This window comes from Ornithorhynchus anatinus, chromosome 7 (genome assembly GCF_004115215.2).
Source record: "Ornithorhynchus anatinus isolate Pmale09 chromosome 7, mOrnAna1.pri.v4, whole genome shotgun sequence".
NCBI lineage: Eukaryota > Metazoa > Chordata > Mammalia > Monotremata > Ornithorhynchidae > Ornithorhynchus > Ornithorhynchus anatinus.
The window spans coordinates 61094050-61115562 of NC_041734.1; the positions used below are offsets into that span (position 1 = coordinate 61094050).

Below are 21513 nucleotides of genomic sequence, written 5' to 3' on the forward strand. Positions count from 1 at the left end.
GTCCGTATCTCTCTTCCCCTGGATGACTTCTGTCTCTCTTCACCTGGAAGGCCCCTGCCTCTCTTCACCTGGACAGCCCCTGCCTCTCTTCCCCTGGAATGTCCTGTCTCTCTTCCCCTGGACTGTCTTATCTCTCTCTCCCCGAACAGTCTCTATCTCTCTTCCTCTGGATGGCCCTTACATCTCTTCCCAGATGGTCTCTGACTCTCTCCCCAAGACAGTCCCTGTCTCTTCCACACCAGTTCCTTTTTCTCTCCCCGACTCACCATAGTCTCTGTCTCTCCCCTTGAATCTGCAGAGTGACTGACCAGCAACATTGGTTTCTTCCACATACAGAAGCAGAGATGAGGTCCCAGAGGTGTGAGCCTCACTCAGCCCTAGAACGTGAACTCAGGGTAAACAGTGCCTGGTCCAGGGACTGAAGCCCTGAGTTCCAGTCCCCGTCGTGATGTATTGAGCGTCCTTGTAAAGTTTCTCAACCTCTCTAGACCTCACTGTGTGCATAGGCAGGTGGCTATTTCCGAGGACCCTTAATCCCGTTCTCCAGTCAGTTTGAGAACAGCTTCATAGGGCAAGAAATCTCTGATATTTTAAAAATCTGAATGGAGGACTCCTAAGAGCTGGAAACCAACATGTTATTCAAATTAGTATGCTGCAGATCTTAAGTATAGGTTGGGTTGGGAAATCGGAGCAGGAGGAAATAATCCAAGAGTCCCACTGGGAGAAGGAGGGGGAAAGAACAAACTGCAAGTGCAGCAGGAAGAATTAAAGTTAACCTTTAGAAAGAACCTCTCTCTAGAATTGTGAGACACTGGAATGGAGGGGACAAGCAGGGATGCCAAGTAGCATCCAGAATTCCATGCCTAGATGGATGACAGGGAGAGAAGAACAGAGCACCTGGCCCCGAGGGCACTGTTTGGGTCTTGGGGTCCTGTTTACGTGGTTTCCCTCTGGGGCGAGAGCAGGCACGAAGCCTCGCTGGTGTGGGAAGGTATTCCAGCCTCTGTTGGCTGCTTCAGGAATCTGGGATTGGGCCCCTCCACCAGACAGTTCAGCTCCAGAACTTCCTTGCATTGATGACTCCGAAACCTTGCAATGGAAAAGTGTTAGCTAAACCCAGAGGGCTGGAGCAGGGGGCTCCGGCTCTGCAGTCTGGCAGCGGCAGGTACTGTGCTTGTGTCGCTGGTGGTGAGTTCATTGGTCACTGGTTTGGGGGGCACAGCCAGTGGGAGATTCCATGCTGTGGCTTGGTTCCTTCATGCTTGTGTTTTATTTCTGTTTCTTGCCTCCCTCGCCCTCCTCCTCCTTCCCTCCTTCTCTTCTTTCTTCCTTCCTTTTCTTTCCATTTCCTCTTCCTGCTCCCACTTCTCTTCCTCTCCTCCCTTCCCTTTCTTCTCCCAAACCTCTCCTCCCACTTCTCTTCCTATTCCACTTCCCCCGCTCTCCCCTCCTTCCCCCAAGTACCCAGTGCCCCCAGGAATTTCCGAGTCCGGCAGCCCAACCTGCAGACAATCAACCTGGAGTGGGATCAACCGGAGCACCCCAATGGAATCCTGACCGGCTACCATCTCAAATACTTGGCCTGTATGTCTGTGTCCCCCTGTCTGTCTCCTCCCCCCTGCCCCCAACAAACAGCCCTCAAGAAGACAGCCTCCCTGGGAGCTGGCCAAACTCAGGGCTGTAGTTGTAATAAATATAATAACAATAGTCATGCTACTTGTTAAGTACTTACTATGTGCAGAGCACTGTACTAGGCACTGGAGTAGATTCAAGTTAATCAGGTTCTACACCGACCCTGTCTCACATGGTGCTCACCATCTAAGTTGGAGGGAGTAGAATCGAATCCCCAATTTACAGATGAGGCAATGTAGGCACAGAGAAGTTAAGTGACTTACCCAAGGTCACCCAGCAGACAAGAGGCAGAGCCACAATTTGAACGCAGGTCCTCTGACTCCTAGGCCCATGCTCTTTATAGTAGACCACTAGGTTTCAAAGGAGTCTCACATTATCCTGAGCTCCCACCTGAGCTGTGGTGCTGATTGCATAGGAGAATCAGGGAGAAGAGGAGAGCCAGGAGACTTCCCTTTTCCTGCCCTGGTTTCCCCACCTTCATCCTGGACTCATTCTCCCTCTCTCTGCTTGGAAGGTGGAGAAAATTATTTTTTTTAACTTGTCAGAAATTTGGATTTAGACCCAATTTGAAGAGGGGAAAGCCCCTGGGAATGGGTGGGTCTGTGACTCCCGGGGGAGAGGAAGCCTGAGCAGCTTTCATTTGGTGAACTCGAGTTGGTCCCTTAGCCACAAGACATATGAGCATTTTAGCCTGAATTGGTCAGCCGGGCAGTCAACATGGAGAGAATTTTTCAGATGCTTGTCGGAATCCCCCCAACCTTGGGCCGGGCAGACTCAGCCATTGAATTCTTGCATGTTGGACTGTGATAGGATCAGTCCCCTGGTAGGAGGGTTCTAATCCAGGCTCCTTCACTTGTCTGCTGTGTGACCTTGTTCAAGTCACTTCACTTCTCTGTGCTTCAGTTACCTCACATGAAAAATGGGGTTTTCAGACTACGATCCCCATGTGGGGCAAGGACTTCGCTGCAGTCCCACGTGGCAGTTGAGGGGCTCCCCAAGAGCCAGGAATAGATGGAGTCAGGGGTCTTCCCTGAAGCTGGAGAGCTGTAGTTAAGCTGTCCCCAGATGATTGAGTGGCTTTCTTGTACGGGGCAGATTCTGGCCCTCCTTGGCAACTGCCTCTTGGGATTTTCCAGATTGTGATCCCCATGTGAGACAATGTGTCCATTCTGACTAGCTTATATCTTCCCCTGTGCTCAGTACACTGCCTTACACATAGTAAGCACTTGACAGATACCATAAAATTTAAAAAAAGTAGACAAGATTGGCACTGAGGATGCATATTTGATTATATATAATCTTAAAGCTTCGGGAGACCACAATAAGTCATCTAGTTCGCCCCTTGCCTCCCTCCTGGCCGGCTCCCACGTTATTCAACCGTCCTGCCCTTTAAGACCTCCAGGGTTAGAGTCCATGTTTGCCCTCAGGGAACACCATTTCTAGAGCACTTCTAGACGTTGTTCTTCTTGACATCTCACCTAAATCTGTCCTGCTACGTCAATTTAACCAACAGGACCAGAAGCACCCCTGAAGCCGCTCCCTCTTACCCGGCATCCGGGTCCTTCCCCTCCCATCTGCCTTTCTCTCTATCTCTCTCCCCCTTCAGAGAAGCAACTTGGCCTAGCGGGTAGAGCACGGTACTGGGTCCTAATCCCGACTCCAACACTTTTCTGCCGTGTGACCTTGGCCAAGTCACGTAACTTCTCTGTGCCTCTGTTCCCTCATATGAGCAATGGGAATTCAGACTGTGAGTCCCAAGTGGGAAAGGGACTGTGTCCAACTCACTTTGCCTGTATCCACCCCGGTGCTTAGTACAGTGCCTGGCACATAGTAAGCAATTAACAAACACCACCATTATTATTATTATTATTCAGTTAACGGATCCAAAACGGGAAAGCCGTTGGTGGAAAGCTTCTCTCCCAACCAGACCAAGTTCTCCATCACCAGAGCGGATCCGGTGTCACGATACCGCTTTACCCTGAGCGCCAAGACCCAGGTGGGTCTCGGGGAGCCAGTCACTGAGGAGTCACCAGCTCCCTTGAATGAAGGTAGGTCTGGCCCGTTGCCCTGAGGTTGGATTCGTTTGGGGGGACTCTGTGGGCGGAGATAGCATCAACCCCCCCCCCCCAGCCATGTCATTAGCAGTGCCCTCGGAGGAGGTGGTGCCCCAGGTCCTACCCCTGGTTGAGAGGGGCAGAGCCCAGACTGACGAAGGGCTCCGTGAAGATCTCTGGGCCCCATCCTCACTGGGCAACTCCGATCCTCAAGGTGTGATGCAAATAGCCCCAGGAGTCGGGCCCTCTGGGTCTCTGTGGACATGTCTATTTCGTCTCTCGTGCAGTGGGACAAATTGCCCCTGCTTCCAGAGGTCGCTGCAGTCCCAGGTGGCAATTGAGGGACTCCCCAAGAACCAGGAATGCATGGAGTCGTGGGTCTTCCCTGGAGCTGGAGGGCTGTAGTTAAGTCGCCCCCGGATGAGTGAGTGGCTTTCTTGTACAGGGGCAGAGGCCGGCCCTCCTTGGCAGCTGCCTCTTGGAATTTTCCAGGCTAGTTGTGTGCTCGGAGCGAGGTGGGCAGGCCGGGAGGAGACAAAGGTTGGACTCTGACCACCCGGCCGGCCAGCCACCGTGGGCAGAGCTTTGGGGGTATTGAGAAGCAGCGTGGCTCAGTGGAAAGAGCCCGGGCTTGGGAGTCAGAGGTCGTGGGTTCGAATCCCGACTCTGCCCCCCGTCAGCTGTGTGACTGTGGGCAAGTCACTTCACTTCTCTGGGCCTCAGTTCCCTCATCTGTAAAATGGGGATGAAGACTGTGAGCCTCACGTGGGACAACCTCATTCCCCTGTATCTACCCCAGCGCTTAGAACAGTGCTCTGCACGTAGTAAGCGCTTAACAAATACCAACATTATTATTATCGCACCACGAATCGCATCCATCTCTGAATTTCTGATCTGATCTCTGATGTTCCGCATGACCTCACTAGGGGGCAGCAGGGTTGCAGGCAGGACTGGGGCCCGTCTCTGCCTTAACGCTTATCTCGAAAAAGCCCCCGCCCTCTCTGGTCTGGGGCCCCCGGGGCTGGGGCAGACCCCTCACTAGGCAGAGCAGGACACCAGAGCTTACTCTGGAAATGCGTCTAGGAGAGAACTATGACTACTGACACCCTGCCAGGACTAGACATTCCCCCCCAGCAGATCAATCAGTGCTATTTATTGAGCACTTACTATGTGCAGAATATTGTGCTAAGCACTTGGGAGATTTTGTTACAATCAGTAGGCACCATCCCGACCCACAAGGAGCTTATATTCCAGTGGGGCAGCCATTTTTGTGCCAGACCCACCTGGAAGCCAGATTCGAGTCACTTCTACTTGGATCCTAACTTATCTGCAGGCCGGAAGGCCCCAGACTTTGCTGCCTCTAATCTGGCACGGTCCGACACGGGGGGCGTGGAGGTGCCTCTAGAATGTAAGCTCTTTATGGGCAGGGAATATGTCTGTTTATGATGCACTCTCCCAAGCGCTTAGTATAGTGCTCTGCACATAGTAAGTGATCAATAAATACAATTGACTGACTGTATGGCATTTAAGCCCTGTCTAGGTCCATGGGATCAGGGACCATGGGCCATTAACGCAATCCCTTAAGAGCAAGGCACGGGGGGCGTGGAGGTGCCTCTAGAATGTAAGCTCTTTGTGGGCAGGGAATGTCTGTTTATTGTTATACTCTCCCAAACACATAGTACAGTGCTCTGCACATAGTAAGCATTCAATAAATACTATTGACTGACTGCCCAGATAGAATCTAAGTCCTGTCCAGGTCCATGGGATCGGGGAGCATGGGCCATTAACGCGATCCCTTAAGAGCAAGGCCTCTGGCAGCCTGACCCTGACCTCAGAAATAGCGGCTGGGTTATGGGGAGGAGGAAAGGGAGACTGAGGTACCATGCCAGCTCGTGGGGAGCAAAACCCCCAAAGAAACAAGAGTGGCCAGGGCCCGGGATCTGGCAGAGGTAAGCAGTTTTACTGGACCAGACAGCTACCCACAGGCATCACTAGAAGGAACGTTTAGCTCATCTCCACTTAACAGTTTGTGAGCCTGGAGGGTCTGCGGAGGAGGAGGCAGGGACAGGGAAAGAGAAAGGGGCCCGAAGTGGCAACTGTTGCCGCTTCCACAGACTCTGGGGAACATGTATGAGCAAGAACCCGGATTCAAAGACCCAGGGAGGGGAGAGCAGCCCTGCCAAGCCAAGCTGCTCACCTGGGTGCTGAAGCCTGGAGTCTGCATCATCTGTCCCGCCTGCATAGGTTTTTTAAGCCAGTCAGTCATTCAGTCAATCGTATTTATTGAGCACTTACTGTGTGCAGAGCACTGTACTAAGCTCTTGGGAGAGTACAATATAACAATAAACAGACCAAAACCCCAAATTGTTTGGCAGACCTGCCATGTGGCCAGAATCGGTTTTTAAGGAACTTTTCTCCCATAGCTTTCCCTTCCCCCTAATTCACTCAATCGTATTTATTGAGCACTTACTGTGTGCAGAGCACTGTACTAAGCTCTTGGGAGAGTACAATATAACAATAAACAGACCAAAACCCCAAATTGTTTGGCAGACCTGCCATGTGGCCAGAATCAGTTTTTAAGGAACTTTTCTCCCATAGCTTTCCCTTCCCCCTAATTCACTCAATCGTATTTATTGAGCACTTACTGTGTGCAGAGCACTGTATTAAGCACATGGGGGAGTACAGTAGAATAAACAGACACATTCCCAGCCCACAACGAGTTTACAATCTAGAGGGAGAGATAGACATTAATATAAATAAATTACAGATATGTACAAAAGTGCTGCGGGACTGGGAGGAGAGAGCAAGTCAGCCCTTCCTCCATCCCCATTTGCCCCTGGACTCAAGGCCTTTCCTGGCTCCTGGGTTTGGGTTTTCAGTTCTTTCTCCATCTCCTTGCTCAGACCCAGATGTTGATTCTCCTCCATTATCTCCTCCCAGTTGATCAGAGGCTAGGGGCGGGGGTGAGGGAGAGAGAGAGAACAGCCCAGCTCTCCGATGCCAAACCAGCCTCTCTCACCCTAGAAAGCAGAACAGGAGTCCCAACTGATCTTTCCCTCCCCACTCTGTGACCCTCCCAGCCCTCTGGGATTTGCGACCCTGCTGAATTTCCAATTCCCAAAGGCAGAGTCTAGGGAGTGGGCAAGAGGGAGCTGAGCTGTTTTTGTGGGGTCCGAGAAACCAGAGAAGGGCCTAGAGGAAAAGCCTGCCACTGCAGATGCAGAAGGCAAATCAAACAAGCCCCTTTTGTCTCGCATCAACAGGAACAGGAAACAAAGCCACCTTCTCCCCCTCTCAGGGCTTGCACAAAGTCCTGGAATTTGGTGTCAAGGCTCTCCCTCGGGGTTCTTTTTCATGGTGGATGGTGGGAAAGAGCCAGCCAGGGTGGATGGGAGAAGCAGCCTGCAGGCCGCTCCCCTCTCTTTCAGCAGCCCCAGCCTTACAGGGTATGGAGTTGGGGGGTTTGTCGGCTGACCTCTGACAATATCTCATCTATTCTTTGGGGACGCAAAGGGGCCACCCCCTGTTCAGTCTCGATGGCACTGCCCCACCCCACTTCTGGTCCCGCCCCAGAATAGAACCCGGGACTCGGCTTCAGACTGAGGACACGGCACTTGGATTCCCAGGCCTCCCCACAGAAGGAGCAGATCCTGAGGGCAGAGGATGCTGGGCCAAAATCTGGGGCTTCCCAAAGAGATGAGATGGGAGAGACCGGGTAGGGGAATGATCTGGGGGAGGGGTAACACCAGAGGCTAAAAGTCTCTTCCACATACCTCTGTCTCCTTCTCCTTGCCCCTCCCTCCATCCCCAGTGCTGAATCAGAGAACTGTTGCATTCTCCTTGGTTGGTCTAGTCAGATGATGGGCAGAGCCTGGCAGGCTCCTGGCCTGGAAGGGAAGCTGAACGTGGAGACCCAAATAGGGTGATGGGTGGCCGCAGCAATTTTCTTGGCAGCCTCTTGTTTTTATGGCCTTCCTTTGGGCCCAGGGGAGAAGGTGGTGGGGAAGATGGAAGGGGCTAGGAAATGCTCAAGAAAGGTGGCAGGAAATTGGTAAGAAAAGGAACCTGCAGGGAGAGGGACCAATTCGGGCTGAGAAACAAATTGGAAATTTTGGCAGAGATACAGTCTCCCCTGGCTTTGGAAGCTCTGTCCAGTGGGACTGAGAAGAGTTTGAGGTTGGCTTTTCCCTCCCCTCATCCCAACCCACCCAAAAACCTTTAGCCAAGAAGTTCCTGTCAGTGTGTGTTGTGTGATTTTACGTGTTCCTGTTTTTTCTCCCCTCTCTGCCCTTTATCATTGTGTTCCGTCTCCCTCCAACTCTGTCCCCCTCTGTCTCTCTCTCTCCCTCCCTCACTCTCCTCCATCATCCTCTACCCCCTGTCTCGGGTGCTGTCTCTGAAGCTACTCCGACCCCAGGTATTGTACCAGCAGCTGAGGTAACCGGCATGGGGCTTTATGGAGGAGCCTGGCATAGCTGGGGGTGGTGGGGGATGGTCCAGGGCCCAAGCATGTACTACATTAACCCTTTCAGTGGTGGATCCAGGCAGCACAGCTGGGAACAGAGCCCACCCCCCGGGCACTGGACAGTAAAGTCAGAGCTGCATTAATATCCCTCAGAGACCATCTCCATCCCCAAGGCCTGGAAGGGAAGGAGACCAGCACGCTCTCCATTCTCCCCTAAGATCTAGCTGTGGGGATGAGCGATCCCCATCGCTCCTTCTGCCAGGGGGAGGGGGAGGTGTCAGCCGGGCCGGGGGTCTGTGAGCCATAGGTTGCGTCCCTCAGCTGGGCCTCCGGCAAGCTGGATGAGGAGGACGCGGGGGTCCCGGCTTCTCCTCGCTCTCCCGCTCCCTGTCAGGGCCCTGGCACTGAAAGGGTTAACCAGCCTCCCCTGAGCACTGGGCTCAGCTTGCCTGCATGTTTGGGCTGGTAGGGGCTTTGGCATGGGCCTGGCATGGATCTGGGCAGGAGTGAGGAATGAGGAATGGAGGGGGCTCTCTCCAGCTCGGGGCCGCCTCTGCAGCCTGGGATCCCCAGCCAGGGGTGATGCCTCTTTTTGTCCCCAAACCAAACTTGTTCCAGCCCTCAGGGTTTGAATAGTGAGGCAGCTGGACAACCACTGAAGGCAACAACCTAATGGACCCTCCAACCCGCAGGCCCCCTCCCCTTTCTTCTGATCAGTAGTTCTGCCCTGCCTTTTTTCCCTACTTCCAGCCCAGGAAGTGGCACTCCTTACTCCCCAGCTGGAGGGGGTCTCAAGGGTTCTGGCAGATGAGGCCTGGCTGGGGACTCCTGCCTTCCCCTCCCCACCCACCCATAAGGTCCCCTGAGCTTTGTTTGGCCACCTGTGAAATGGGGACAGGGGATGATGAGTCTGTGCAGGGCAGTGTACGTATTTGTGTGTGTGTTGGGGGTGGAGGCTCTGAGAACCAAGTTGAGAGCTTTCTGAATCGGCCCATCTGTGGTTCCCTCGGGAAGGACAGCAAATTTGTTTCTTCCCCGCTCTCTTTTTTCCCCTTCGTTTCAGTTGATTTTGTTTTGTGTTGCAAAGTCTCTTCCTGCGCTTTGTGCTAGTTATTGCTGCACATCCTCTTGGCAAAATCCAGCCTCCCTGGGGCTCTTTCCCTTTCCCCTAGTCCCCCTCCCCATGCCCGATACCCCAGAGCCTGCAGGAGGGCTGAGCAGGATCCCTGGGGGTGGTCCCTGGTCCGTGAAGCTTCCGGACCCCCCGCAGCCGGGCTGGGTGGCTCCGTCTTCATCCAGGGCCCACGACCTTGTCTGTTTCCCTATCTCCTTGCCTGCTTTCCGGCCACTCCCCGGTATGGCATTTCCTAGGGGAATTGCCACCTAGTCAGAGCAGACTGAGCTGTACCGCTGGGAGGAGGTGATGGGGGGGGGGGGGCTCACCCTGGCCACCTCTGTCTGGGGAGCGAGACGTGGACTTTGACTCTGGCCGGTCTTCCAACCAGGACCTCGCCTTAGGCCAACAGATGGGTGGGGAGGGGTGGCCCAGACTGCAGGGCCCTCTCCCCCTCTCTCCCCCCCCCCCCCAGCAGGGACCCCCTCTGGCTCTAGCATTTGCCAGAAGCTCTCCGGCTTTCTGATTGCCTTTTTGATGCGAACCACTCAGTGCTGTCTCCTGGGAGTGCCACTCTGCCCTGGGAATTGCTTAATGCATGTTCTGCCGCCTTCCTGCTCCGCTCCCAGCCCCATAAACCATCCTTTCTTCACATGTGTACGTGCCCGGAGCTGCTTCCGATGCAAAGTCAGAGGGGTCCTGAAAGAAGTAAGCCAAAAAAGCATTATTCCTGGGAGGCTAACCAACACTCCTGCTGACAGAACCAGAGAGAACTACCTCCAGGAGTGTAAGCTCCTTTTGGAGATCTCATCTTCATTCATTCAATCATATTTATTGAGCGCTTACTGTGTGGAGCACTGTACTAAGTTCTTGGGAGGGTACAATGCAGCAATAAGCTCACACATTCCCTTCCAACAGCAAGCTTACAGGCCCCGAGGTGCTCAGTACGATGTTCTGCCCCCAGTAGGTGCTCAGTGAACAATCTCAGCCTCCCTAAAGTAATCTTGGACTCCGCAGTGAGAGTTGGTGACTGAGGGTGCCCGTTCCCAGTCAACTGTATTTTGATGGAAGGTGTTGGACAGAGGGATCTGCACAAATTTCCCACTGGAGTTGGTTCCCAACAGATAGATGGGCTGCTAGGCTTTTTTTGTGTGGTTGCTTTTTATAGGGGAACTAAAGCCATCATCTCTGAGTGCCAGAGATGGGGAACGGTTGAGGGGTGTGCTGATATGCTGGAAGCAGGGGTCCGATCCGGGGTGCTGGAAGCAACAGGGGTAGGGTGGGGCTGCAGAGCCAGCCTTCCTTCCCGGCAATCCTTTGGGAAGAAAATTCCCCCCTTCTCTGGCTCAGGCCAACCCCTCAGTTCAACTAGGTCGAGGACCTTGAAAATGCAGCTGCCTTGTGGGGTAGGTTTCCCCGAAGACTTCCGTGTTATGTAGGTGGATATGTTCTAGAACTACTGGGAAAGGAATATGAAATTCCTCTCCATGTTATAGACCCCGACGACAACCCTCCCTAAATTATATTAAAGCAACTCAAAGCCGAGGATCGCGATACTAATCCAATGAGGAGTTGTGACGTGATTGTGAGTCTTTGCAGGAGGTTGAGGAAGAAGATGTTCGTTCTGCTGATCGTGGTTGTGATTTTTCAACTGTCCATCTTAGGTTGAACAGCAGTCTTCAGCAGGACAGTATGAAAGGGGCTTTGTCTGAGCAGGTGTGGGGGAGAAGGTGCAGAGTCCAGAACTCTTCCTCTCGGGGGAGATCTCTTTCATGGCCCCGAGTGCCTGCCTCCTTATGGTCCAGGGCAAGCGAGGCCTGGGGGGCAGTGGGAGTTCTGGGCTATCTCTGCTTCTCTGTGGTCTTGGCTGGGGCATGCTGGGTGGGGTTGTGGTGCCGTCCATTGAGGCCTGGGGACTGTGCGAGTCCTGGGTTACCTCCGCTTCTCCGCGGTCCCGGCTGGGGCATGCTGGATAGGCTTATGGTCCCATCAAGTATCAGGGCACCCGTGGGAACCAAACACATCCACCCTCGCTTGTTGCCCCCTTCTCCTGGATTCTCTGGGGAGTGAGGCAGTGAGTGGGCCCTGGGTGGACCACGGGCTTGGGGAGCCTCGGGATTCACCCTGGTTTTGCCACTGGTTAACCCTACTCCAGGGAAAATCCAGAGATGCCTGTGGAACCTGAGAATCTCTGGCTTTGGGCACTGGGAAAATAGAATTTGGTCAAATCTTGCCTTGGGGCCGGTCTATCAGGGGACAAAGAAGTCCTTTGTGAAGGGTCAATTCATCCTTTGCCTGACCCACGATATCCTTAGTTTCCCCTCTATTGCTTTGGAGAATGAAAGCCCCATGCCACCTGACCCCTGGCACCCTGCTTTCCCCTTCCCCCCGTACGAAAGAGGGGGAGTGACCCCATGATCTTCTCCTGCTGCTTGTGGTGGCCCTGGCTGCTATTGGAATCCAGGTGGAAAGGTTAGAGGGGGTAGGGTTGGGAGTGGGTGGAGGATTCAGAAAGCTCTCAGCGCCCCCCTTATGAGGCAGCCCCTCCCAGGGGAGCCCAGGGATCAAGTCAACCTCTTGCCCTGATGGCTGCTGGAACTGGAAGGATCGGGTCAGGGTGGGCTCCGCTGCTTGGGCCGTGTGCACGTGTGCCTGCTCGCCTACGGGATTCCGTGCATATCCCGGGGATCTGAGGGATTCCGAGCATCCCACAGTCCCGTCGCTCTCTCCGTCCCTCCCCGGGCCCCTGCCGCCACCGGCTGTGCATGCGGTTTGCTCCGAGCTGCCCGGACCCGCGGGAAGAAAATGAAAGACGGTGGCGTTTTCATTCTCTTCTTTCCGTAGGGTTGCGTTTTCCTGCCTCCGGTGGTCCTCCCCCGCCGGTTCTGTTTGCTTTGGGGCTTTAGATGGGGAGGGAGCACTGTGTGTGGGGGTGTGCGGGTGCGAGCGCGCGCACACGCACGTCTGCCTCCCCAGGAACCAAAGCGATCTGAAAAAAGAAAACAAAATGCAGCTTTTACCTTTCCCTCCCAGTGCCGTCTACTACGTTCCCTCCAACTACAGTTGGTGCAGCGGCCAGTACCCTCGCCACCGTCCCCACCACCGTCCCCTCCACTCCTACAGACGCTCCTACCACCACCACTACAGCCGCCACTACTACCTCCGCTGCCGCCGCCACCACCACCGAGAGTCCTCCCACCGCCGTGACTAAGATTGAAGACCTCGGTACTGCCCTTAACCCCTAACTTCCCTCCTGGGCTTTCCCCCTCCCTTCCTCTCCCCGAAGCTACCTCACCCCCACCGTCTCCGCTCCGCTCGTGCCCCACACGCACCATCGGCCGTACTTTACCCGCCCATCCCACCCATGCCGGCCTTGGCCGGGCCAGACGGTGTTTCCCGGTCCTCGGCGCTCTGCCGTTTCCCCGCCAGAAATTCAGAAGGGGGTTCGGCCTGATGCCCTTCTGGGCCCTGTGGCTCCGGCTCGGGCCAGCCGCAAGTTTAATTCTCTTGGGTACTACTCCCCCCATCCTCTCCGTCTCAGTCATCCCCTCTGGGAAATGGGAAGAGTGCTTGGGGTAAGTAGAAATGAGCTGATCACAGCCTCGGCTCTCGGTGTTACCAGGAGATGCCCGAGGGGAGAGTGGTAGAGGGGAAGGGTATCTGATGCCGAGGGTAAGCCAGCAACCTGCTCACCCCGGCTCCCATTCAATGGCTCTAGATCACCGAAAGACCACTGTGGCTGCTCTTTGAAATGGGCTACCGAGTTCCCCCGTTCGGGTGTCAGATGAGGAGAAGAATGGTCCCACCCCAAATCCTTGCTCAGGGGGCCAGGGCGACCTGTGGCCTCTCATCTCCCCGATCCTGGAAAATGGATTTCACTCCAAGATGCCATAACAAGTACCATTCTGGAAAGCCCCCCAATAACGAGAGTAGGACAGTGCTGGAGGGTACCCCCATTAGGAGCATTCTACCCCAATAAGGAATGCAGTGGAGCATCAGAGAGTAACAACCCTTTCATCACTCAATGGTACTGTACTAAGTGCGTGGGAGAGTACATCAATCCAATGGCTCAGTGGAAAGAGCCCGGGCTTTGGAGTCAGAGGTCATGAGTTCAAATCCCGGCTCTGCCACTTGCCAGCTGTGAGACTGTGGGCAAGTCGCTTCACTTCTCTGTGCCTCAGTTACCTCATCTGTAAAATGGGGATGAAGTCTGTGAGCCCCACGTGGGACAACCTGATTCCCCTGTGTCTACCCCAGCGCTTAGAACAGTGCTCTGCACATAGTAAGCGCTTAACAAATACCATCATTATTATTTTCCAAAATTCTCAGAAGGAAAATAACCATCATTTTAGGGATGCCTAGTGAGAAATTATCCCAGAGCCTGGCAATATTTTTCTCAACCCATCCCGGGCTCCTGACATAGGCTATAGGCCCCTGGGCATGGAGGGGGGGGCACTCCAGGCCAAGTCAAACACCACAGGAATTGTCTTTTCCCAGCGCGATTGAATTCAGTAAGGCCAGGTCTCAAATAGAGCAGCACTTGCTATGGATCCTTCTAGCCAGTAACATGTAAAGCTGAATCAGAAAGTACTGGGAACCACTGACCACGTGAGTGGAAAGCCCCTGACTTGAAAGTCAGGAAGCCTGGGTACCCTAGTGCTGCTCTGCCTATCACTGGACCTCTTGTGGGTCTCAATGAACCAAAAATAGCCTCTCTCCCTGCCCTCTTCTCCCCATCTCCTGCTCAGGGATGGCCAGAGGAGATGGGAGATTGCAGGATAAGTGCTTTGAGTTCCCTGGAGGGAAGAATCCCTATGAATCCTGACCTACATCTGTTAATCTCCAACTTGTCAGCCTTGGGAGTGCAGTATGAGCTTCTGAGGTGGGACTTGGCAAATCTAGAGTCTTCAAAATTTTGAAGAAGAAATTAGCTGAGCCCAAACAATTATTCTCCTAATCAACCATTACTGTCTCTTTTTGGTGATGGAGAAAATATTTTTGCATTAGTGAACCAGGCGACCTCCACTCAGGATTGATCCTGAGTTCACACAAGCACGTTGGTTGCTTGGCAGAGGCATGGGCGAGTGAGGGGGAATTTGCTGTCTGCCCTAAAACAGAGGTACCCTACCTTTAGATAACCCAGCTGGCACTTTGACTGTCAAAATGGATTTGGTCAGTCCTCCAATCACAGCATGAACCTCGAAGAGTCAGGGGCTTAAATCCACAAACAGGACTCGGTTCTTCCCTAAAAAGATTCTCCCCTTCCCCACCTAAACCCAGAGGGTTCTGATCTGTTGGAAAATTGAGACCCGAACCAACTGATGTTTTAAAACAGACCAATTGGCCATGCTTCCCTCCCCACTCCAAACCTCGGAGCAGTTTAAGTCTCAGAAATCAGCGCTGTTACCACTCACCTGGCATAAATTGTGAGCAAGGGGCAATCGACAAAGACTGTGTTTAAATGGCACTAATGTACAATAATGAGCAAGAGATGGAGAGTCAATTCCCAGACCTTGCCTTCCTAATCACAGGATAAATAAGTGCAGGCACGGATGCACTTTGTTCATTTATTTTTGAATAAGTGAGTCCCTAACGATACCCCCTTACATACTAATAAAATAAACAGGAGCGGTGTTTGTAAAGCCAGCTTAGGCTCTACCTCGTGAGGCTCCGTGCTAACTCTCAGATTGAGAAATCCAACTGGAGATGAGTTAGGGGGACTGCTGGGCCTTCTGGAAAAGGATTGCATTTGGAGCGTAGTGCCACCCTCCTGCAGAGAGAACGGGGGCTCAGGCTGCGGCACAAGCTCACCCAGTTTTCGGAGAAGCCGGATAATTAATATCCCGAACAAGAGAGCCCAGCTTGGAGAAGCGGTCATTGCAGGAATCCCACGGGGAATACAACTAGGGGCAACACAACCCTGCTCCTCTTTGATGGCTCAACCTCATGGTGAGGTTATGAGGGAGGTCCTCTGGTCACCTCTTGGGGATTTGATGTAAGTCCGAGACAAGTCCAGAGTGGCTTTAGGCCCTTCCAGACCGTCCCTGAAGGCCTTTGGTGCTGTTCTGGCCCCTTGAGGTAGAGGTCGATTCGTTCTGTGACCCTACTTACTCCATGCCTTCCCCAGGCCTAGTTTCTGCTTGGTTTTTGGTTGGTCAGGCCAGCTGGGGCTAGGTCTTGTATAGAAGGTGAATTGTTTATGAGGCCATCTTTGGCTCCCTGCTCTCCTGGGGAGTGAGGTTAGCTGCTTCTCTGCTCTGTCTCGTGCCCAGGACAGTCTCCCCTCAGTCACCGAATCCTCAAAGGAAGTGGAACCCCAGTGGCTGCCCTCCCAAGACAGGCCCCCAGCATTGGAGAAATTTGAATGGGACACCGTCCTTCCCCCTGACACCTCCCATCAGTCAGAGAAGGATTCTCCCAGAATACAGTGGGCAGCCCCACCTATGGGTACCCTCAGCCCATCAGTCAATGGTATTTATTGAGTGCTTGCTGTGTGCAGAGTACTTCACTAAGCACTTGAGACAGTACAGTTCAACGGAATTGGTAGGCACATTCCCTGCCCACAAGTAACTTAAAGCCTAGAGGGGGAGGCAACAACCAGAACCAAAGCCCTCCCACCCTGAGTGGTGGAGACGAGAAACAGGCCATGCCTCAAGATCCACTCCTGACTCTTCCTTCTTTCCCAGCAGAGTCTGGTATGGACAGGACACCACCCCCGACCCCCGCCCTCTCTCTCTCTTTCTCGCCCATCCTGACTAACTCCTCTTCTAACCATCCACCAGCCCCTTCCGGACAGACCATATGGAACCTCACAATACTGGCTAACAGTAAATGGGCCAACATCACGTGGCAGCACGATCTTGAGCCGGGAACTGAGTTTGTGGTTGAGTACACCGACAGTAAGCATCGTCCGCATGGCAGCGCGGGACTGTTTGGGGCCTTTGACAAGATCTGATAACTCTCCCAGGTTCCCACTGGCCCTTGAACCTATGTGCATTTCAGGCTAATGGAATCGATGCGGGTAAGAGGTGACGAAGGGAGTGGGAAAAGAGACAGAGGGAATTTAGAAGTCGTTAATTAAGATCTAGGATTTCATTTCCTGGCCTTCTTAAGAGCCCCTGTCTCCCCCACTCCCCTGCCCACCCAGGACAGGAAGCCCTCTCTAAGCTAGAGTTCGGCTCTGTCCACAGCTCCTTGATCAGATGAAGCCCCAGGTCTCCTGGTGTGGAGGCTCAGCTGCCCCAAAGAGTGGCCACCTCTCTATCTTCCTGGCTAATGGGGCTGGGAAGGGCCTAGGCGACCCAGACCCTTAGAAAATCCAGATGCTGAAACTCAGGTGAGAGAGGTCTGGTGTGGAGCTTTCCCTGGGCGGCTCGCTCTCCCTCCCTGACCCTGAGGGCATGACAGGAGACCACAGGAGGAGCAAAAACTCAAGGCCCTGCCCCGGGTAAGTGGCGTTTGGTCCCTAAAACCAGCTGGTAGCCAATCCAAGCCTGTTATTGTTCCTGCCCGTGGGGCGTTCACAGGGTCCACAGAGCCAATTGGAACCTGGAGAGCTCTGGGGTTTAAGGCTACTTCCTGCCAAAGGCTCCGCTGCCTGACTGGGCCAGGCGGGTGGAATCAATGTCCAACTTAGCTGGACTGGGCTCTTCAGCCACCCTCTGTGCCACATGAGCCCTGGCTGGGATAGGCCCATCCTTCTGGCTCGAATCAGCACCAGAGAGCCGTGAAGCGTCCGTCTGGCTTTTTCCTGTGAGCAGATGAGCCTCTTGGCGTCTGGGACGAGGGAAGGCCCTCGGCCTCCTGAGCACAGCGCGCAGTGTTGGCTAGGGCCACTGGGTCTTGATTCTTCTGGGTGAAAACGAGGACGTGGAAACAAAAAGGGCTTCCTGCCTGCCCCCCCTCCCCTCCCACACACACACACACCCCCCCCAACAACCCCAGCTCGCCATGGTGAAGCTGACGGTGCGAGCACACACTCGGGGCAGAAGTCTCTGGTAGACTCGGGGAGACCACACTGGCAGGGAGCAGACAGAAAGTCCAAGGGGCGAAGGCATAGGCTGCCATCTCGGCTGCTTGGGAGTGCAAATGGCAGATTCAGCAGCCTGCTTCCTCCCTGGATTGTCTTTCAGGTGTCTCCAGACCCCAGGGTTTGCACCCTTCCCACATGTCAGGCCCCCCACCCCCAGGGATTCCTTGGCTCACAGAAGCAAGGGACAAAAGATATCCAGGTGCCCTCGGAGCTTCCCAGACCAAGAAAAGGGCAAAAGATGGCCAAAGGATGGCAGAGCAGCTGGAGAGTTGCTTCTGTTAGAGACCCCAGCCTCACTTGCCCTTTGGGCCCAGCTGTCTTGCACCCAGCTGAGCATCCAAGACTCTGGTCCAATCACCAGTTACCGCAACCACAGCCATGCTTCCGCTGACACCCATCCTACACCCCTGAAGCAATCTCCCTGATTATATGCTCTTATCTCCATCCAGAAGAGAGACTGCCCATCTGTGCTAAAGTGATGACCTCTAGTCATCAGGACCCTCCCTTCTTAAGTCAACCCACCTTTCCCCCAGCCCAGCATACTATCAATTTACCGTGTTTCTGCCCAAATCAGCAAGGCCTAGGAAGAGGACACAGCCCCTCTAATGTGCCCCCAACCCCAAACTACCCCCCCACCCCCACCCCTAATCCGTGAGCTGAGCAAAGCTCCAGTTGGCCCTGCCCTCAGGATGGGACATATAAGAGGTGAGGTTGCCTGTTGCCCGCCTTGTCCAAGAGGGCTAATTTGGCTCCTCATTCCAACCTCAGGCCTCCTGGAGCCTCCCTACCTGCTGCAGTTAGTTCCCAGTCTAATGGTGTCAGAGCACCTCAGGTCCTCCCAAGGGCAGGCAGGGCCCAGAGCAGTGGGCCTGATTCCCCCAATCTGAAGAATGGCCCTGATTTCCTTCCCCCAACCCCAAGAATGACCCTGATTCCCCCAATCTCTAAGATTGGCCATGATTTTCCCAACCAGAAGGATGGCCCTAGCTAGTTCAACCCCCAGAATGACCCCAATTCCTCCCAACCTTCAAAAATCACCCTGATTTGCCCAATCCTAGGACTGGCCCAGTTTCCATGCTGGCCCCATTCCACACTCCCCTTTTAGAAAACTGGTGGCCAGGGTGGAATCTGAGCAGCTGTTGGATTGGCTGGTGTCTCTGCAGCCCATGGTTGGTGACCTAATGGGGCTGTTCGAAGACAAGGAAATGCAGACCAATGGACTGGTAGTGCAAGGGGTAGGAATTACAGTGAAAATGGCTTCCTCTGAAAGAGGCTTTTTAACCCGGGCTCATCCCTGGTGGTTTGTCAGGGAGGAGAAAGAAACCGGGTCCTGTAGCCTAAAGCCCACAGTGGACTCTCGCCATCGGCAGATATCCAGTGGCAACCATTCAGTGCTGAGTCGTAAACCCAGGTTCGAACCGTGGACCTGCCTCCAACACGCTCATGGCCTTGGTCACGACCCTCAACCTAGCTGTCCTCAAAGTCAAATGAGATCCAAGCGATCGAAGGGTTTTTAGCTCTTAAGAAGTAGTAGTATTTTTATTGGGTCTCTTGCCTTCCAACCCAACATCTTCATCTCAACCCAGCCCCAGGGCCGGGAAGATGGGTGGCCAGGGTCAGAGGTCAGGATGCAAATGGGTTGGCTGCGTGGAGTCGCATGAAATAAAGGGGCTGGGACCCGGAGTGGCTGTTTGCATGTAGCGATGGGTCCCAGGGTTGGGGAGGGGATCTCTGCTTGAATGCATGGGGCAAGGCCTGGGTTGATGTGAAGTTTCTGTCCCTCAGGAAACAATACCGTGAAAAAAGTCCCCGTTAAAGTCCCCTCTGTTCAGCTGGCCGACCTCAGTCCTGGGATGTGGTACAGGGTACGGGTTTTTTCCAAGGAGTATGAGACCATCAGCAGTGAAACCGTGACCTTTGAGACAAACTCAGGTGAGATGGAACCGGGCCAGGCTAGGCAGGGCCCTGCCCCCAGATAGCTAATTTCCAGCTTATCACTCCTCAGCCCCTCACTGTCACCCCTACCCCTGTCCCCATCCCCCTCCTTCCCCTCCCCCACCATTACCCCTTCCATGGGGTCAGATCCACCCTCCAGAGCCTGAATACTTCAAAAAGAGGTCAAAGCGCTCAGTAGTGGGGTGTGATTGGGAAGTTGGAATGAGGTTGGGGGTGTGACATTTGTGGCAGAATAAAATGCTGTGTGTGTGTGCACGCATATTTGTGAGTGTGCACGCCTATTTATGTGTGTGCCTGGGTTCAGCTTCCTTCTAGAGTGCTCGCTTCTGTTTATAGTTGGGACCCAGGCACCCAGCTGCATCCCCTCATGCCCACCATCCTCTCCATCTGTAGGGTCAGCCCACTGCATGTGCCTGCTTTGTGTTCCCAGAGCAAAATGCTCCCAAGACTAGTGCCTTCTTCCAAGGCCAAGGCCGGAGGGGATAGGTCAAGGGGGTCCGGATGGTGTTGGCCCACCAGTCCTCCCACCTTACCTGCCTGAAGGCGTTGTTCTGGACTAGGGTGCTTGGCACATAGTAAGCGCCTAACAATTACCATTCCTTCCATTCCTAGGGTGAGCACAGTCATGGCCTGCTACTTCCCGCCACTGACTTTCCGTGATTCCCCAACCCAATAAAGGTCTTGTATCAGGTTTTCGTTTTGGCTGAGGGTTTGGCTTGCCTTAGGGGACTTGCTTGCCCTCCTCAGGAACCTCTCAGCGTCCAGGGAACAGGCAGGGAAGCAGGGCGGCTCATCCCCTCATTACTCATTTCCTTCTCTGGGCAGAGAGGGAGGCCCCAAATGTTCGAGGGCCACCTGCCAACTCAGGCAGCCTCTGTGCAGGAGACCTGGGGACCGGATCTCTGATCTTAAACCGGGAAGACTGTCGGCCTCTCCCTTCAAACCCTCCAGAGTTTGGGACCTCATAAAAAAGAAGAGATCTGTGCCACCATTAGCCCTCAGGAGCAAAAATCAGGGTCGGTTTTGTCAGTGACATTCCTTCTGCGGGGGAGTGTGGTATTACGTGCAGATTTCTAAATCTTGTCTCGTGTGCAACAGACAGGTTAGGTGTTTCATGCTAGGTAGGTCCACCAGAGCCTTAGCCGTAGGGTGGTCTTCACCTCCTTTGCTTTGGCCAAGCACATGATGCCCCCCTGGAGCGAGATCTCTTTCCTCCCTGCCTACCCCGATGGGCCCCTGGCCCTTTGTGCTGTATAAAGTGGCCTAGTAGAAAGAGTGGGGCCCCGGGAGTCAAAAGGACCTAAGTTCTAGTCCAGGTTCTGCCACTTGTCTGCTGTGTGACCTTGGTCAAGTCACTTCACTTCTCTGTGCCTTAGTTACTTCTTCTGTTAAATGGGGATTGACTGTGAGCCCCATGTGGGAGATGGAATGTGTGCAACCTGATTACCTTTATCTTTTCCAGCACTTAGAACGGTGCCTGGCACATAGCAAGCACTTAACAAATACCATAAAAAAAAATGATCTGCACCCTAAAAGCGTTCAATAAATACCACTGATGGATTGATTTGTGCTTGACAGACATTCAGGCCTCTGAGGCCCAGACCGTCTGTCTGTAAAGCAGGATGGCCTTGAGCTGTCCGTGTCCTGAGGCTGCTCGAGGCAGCTGCCTGGGAGTAGGGTAGCCAGGTATTATGCCCCAGGGTGGGCCAGGAGCCCGTCTGGCTGGCTCAGACTTGGGCTCTGGGCAGGTGACAGAACAGGGCAGCCGGCAGGACGCTGGTTCAGTCATTCCCCTGTTGCGGGGCCAGGCCAATGCTCACTGGGGTGGGGGTTTTATTCCAGCCCAGCATGGGTGGTTCTTGGGGAGCCAAGCACTGGCTGGGAGAGGTTTGCAAATGTCAATACTGAAGGTTGCAGCTAATTATCTGGATCTCCCTCTGAACTAGGCCGGGCAGCTGGGGACTGCGGCCTCCCCTGGGAGGCTGAACCCTGGGAAGATTGGCTAGCGTCCTTCCGAGCAGCCCTCCCTGCCCTCTCCCCTGCAGGCTGGCAAGTGGGGATCCTGTCCAAACTGTGTTTCAAAAGATGTCTTTCTCTCTCTCACACACACACACACACACACACCACACACTCCCACCGCCCCCCCAGACAGAATGAGCTATGCTCGCACAGTTGAAATTGTGGCAATTATACCTGGAAAATGCATTAGCCCTGACTGAAAACACGGATTATCCACAGTAGATTTAGGACTGAGGGAAGC

The 21513-nt window shown here is 54.0% G+C and overlaps 1 protein-coding gene across 22 annotated transcripts in view; it reads left to right on the forward strand.

Annotated features, from left to right (window-relative positions):
- The window catches only part of NFASC (neurofascin), a 105853-nt gene that overhangs the window by 68755 nt on the left and 15585 nt on the right, over positions 1-21513 (forward strand). For 7 of the 22 annotated variants that reach the window (XM_039912716.1, XM_029068706.2, XM_039912710.1 and 4 more), the window contains 6 exons: positions 1462-1584; positions 3507-3680; positions 8089-8103; positions 12299-12490; positions 16048-16164; positions 19083-19229. In XM_039912716.1, the coding sequence (XP_039768650.1) occupies positions 1462-1584; positions 3507-3680; positions 8089-8103; positions 12299-12490; positions 16048-16164; positions 19083-19229 (768 nt within the window). The remainder of the gene's footprint in view (positions 1-1461; positions 1585-3506; positions 3681-8088; positions 8104-12298; positions 12491-16047; positions 16165-19082; positions 19230-21513) is intronic. The other 15 variants (XM_039912717.1, XM_039912719.1, XM_039912725.1 and 12 more) reach the window with 6 other exon arrangements.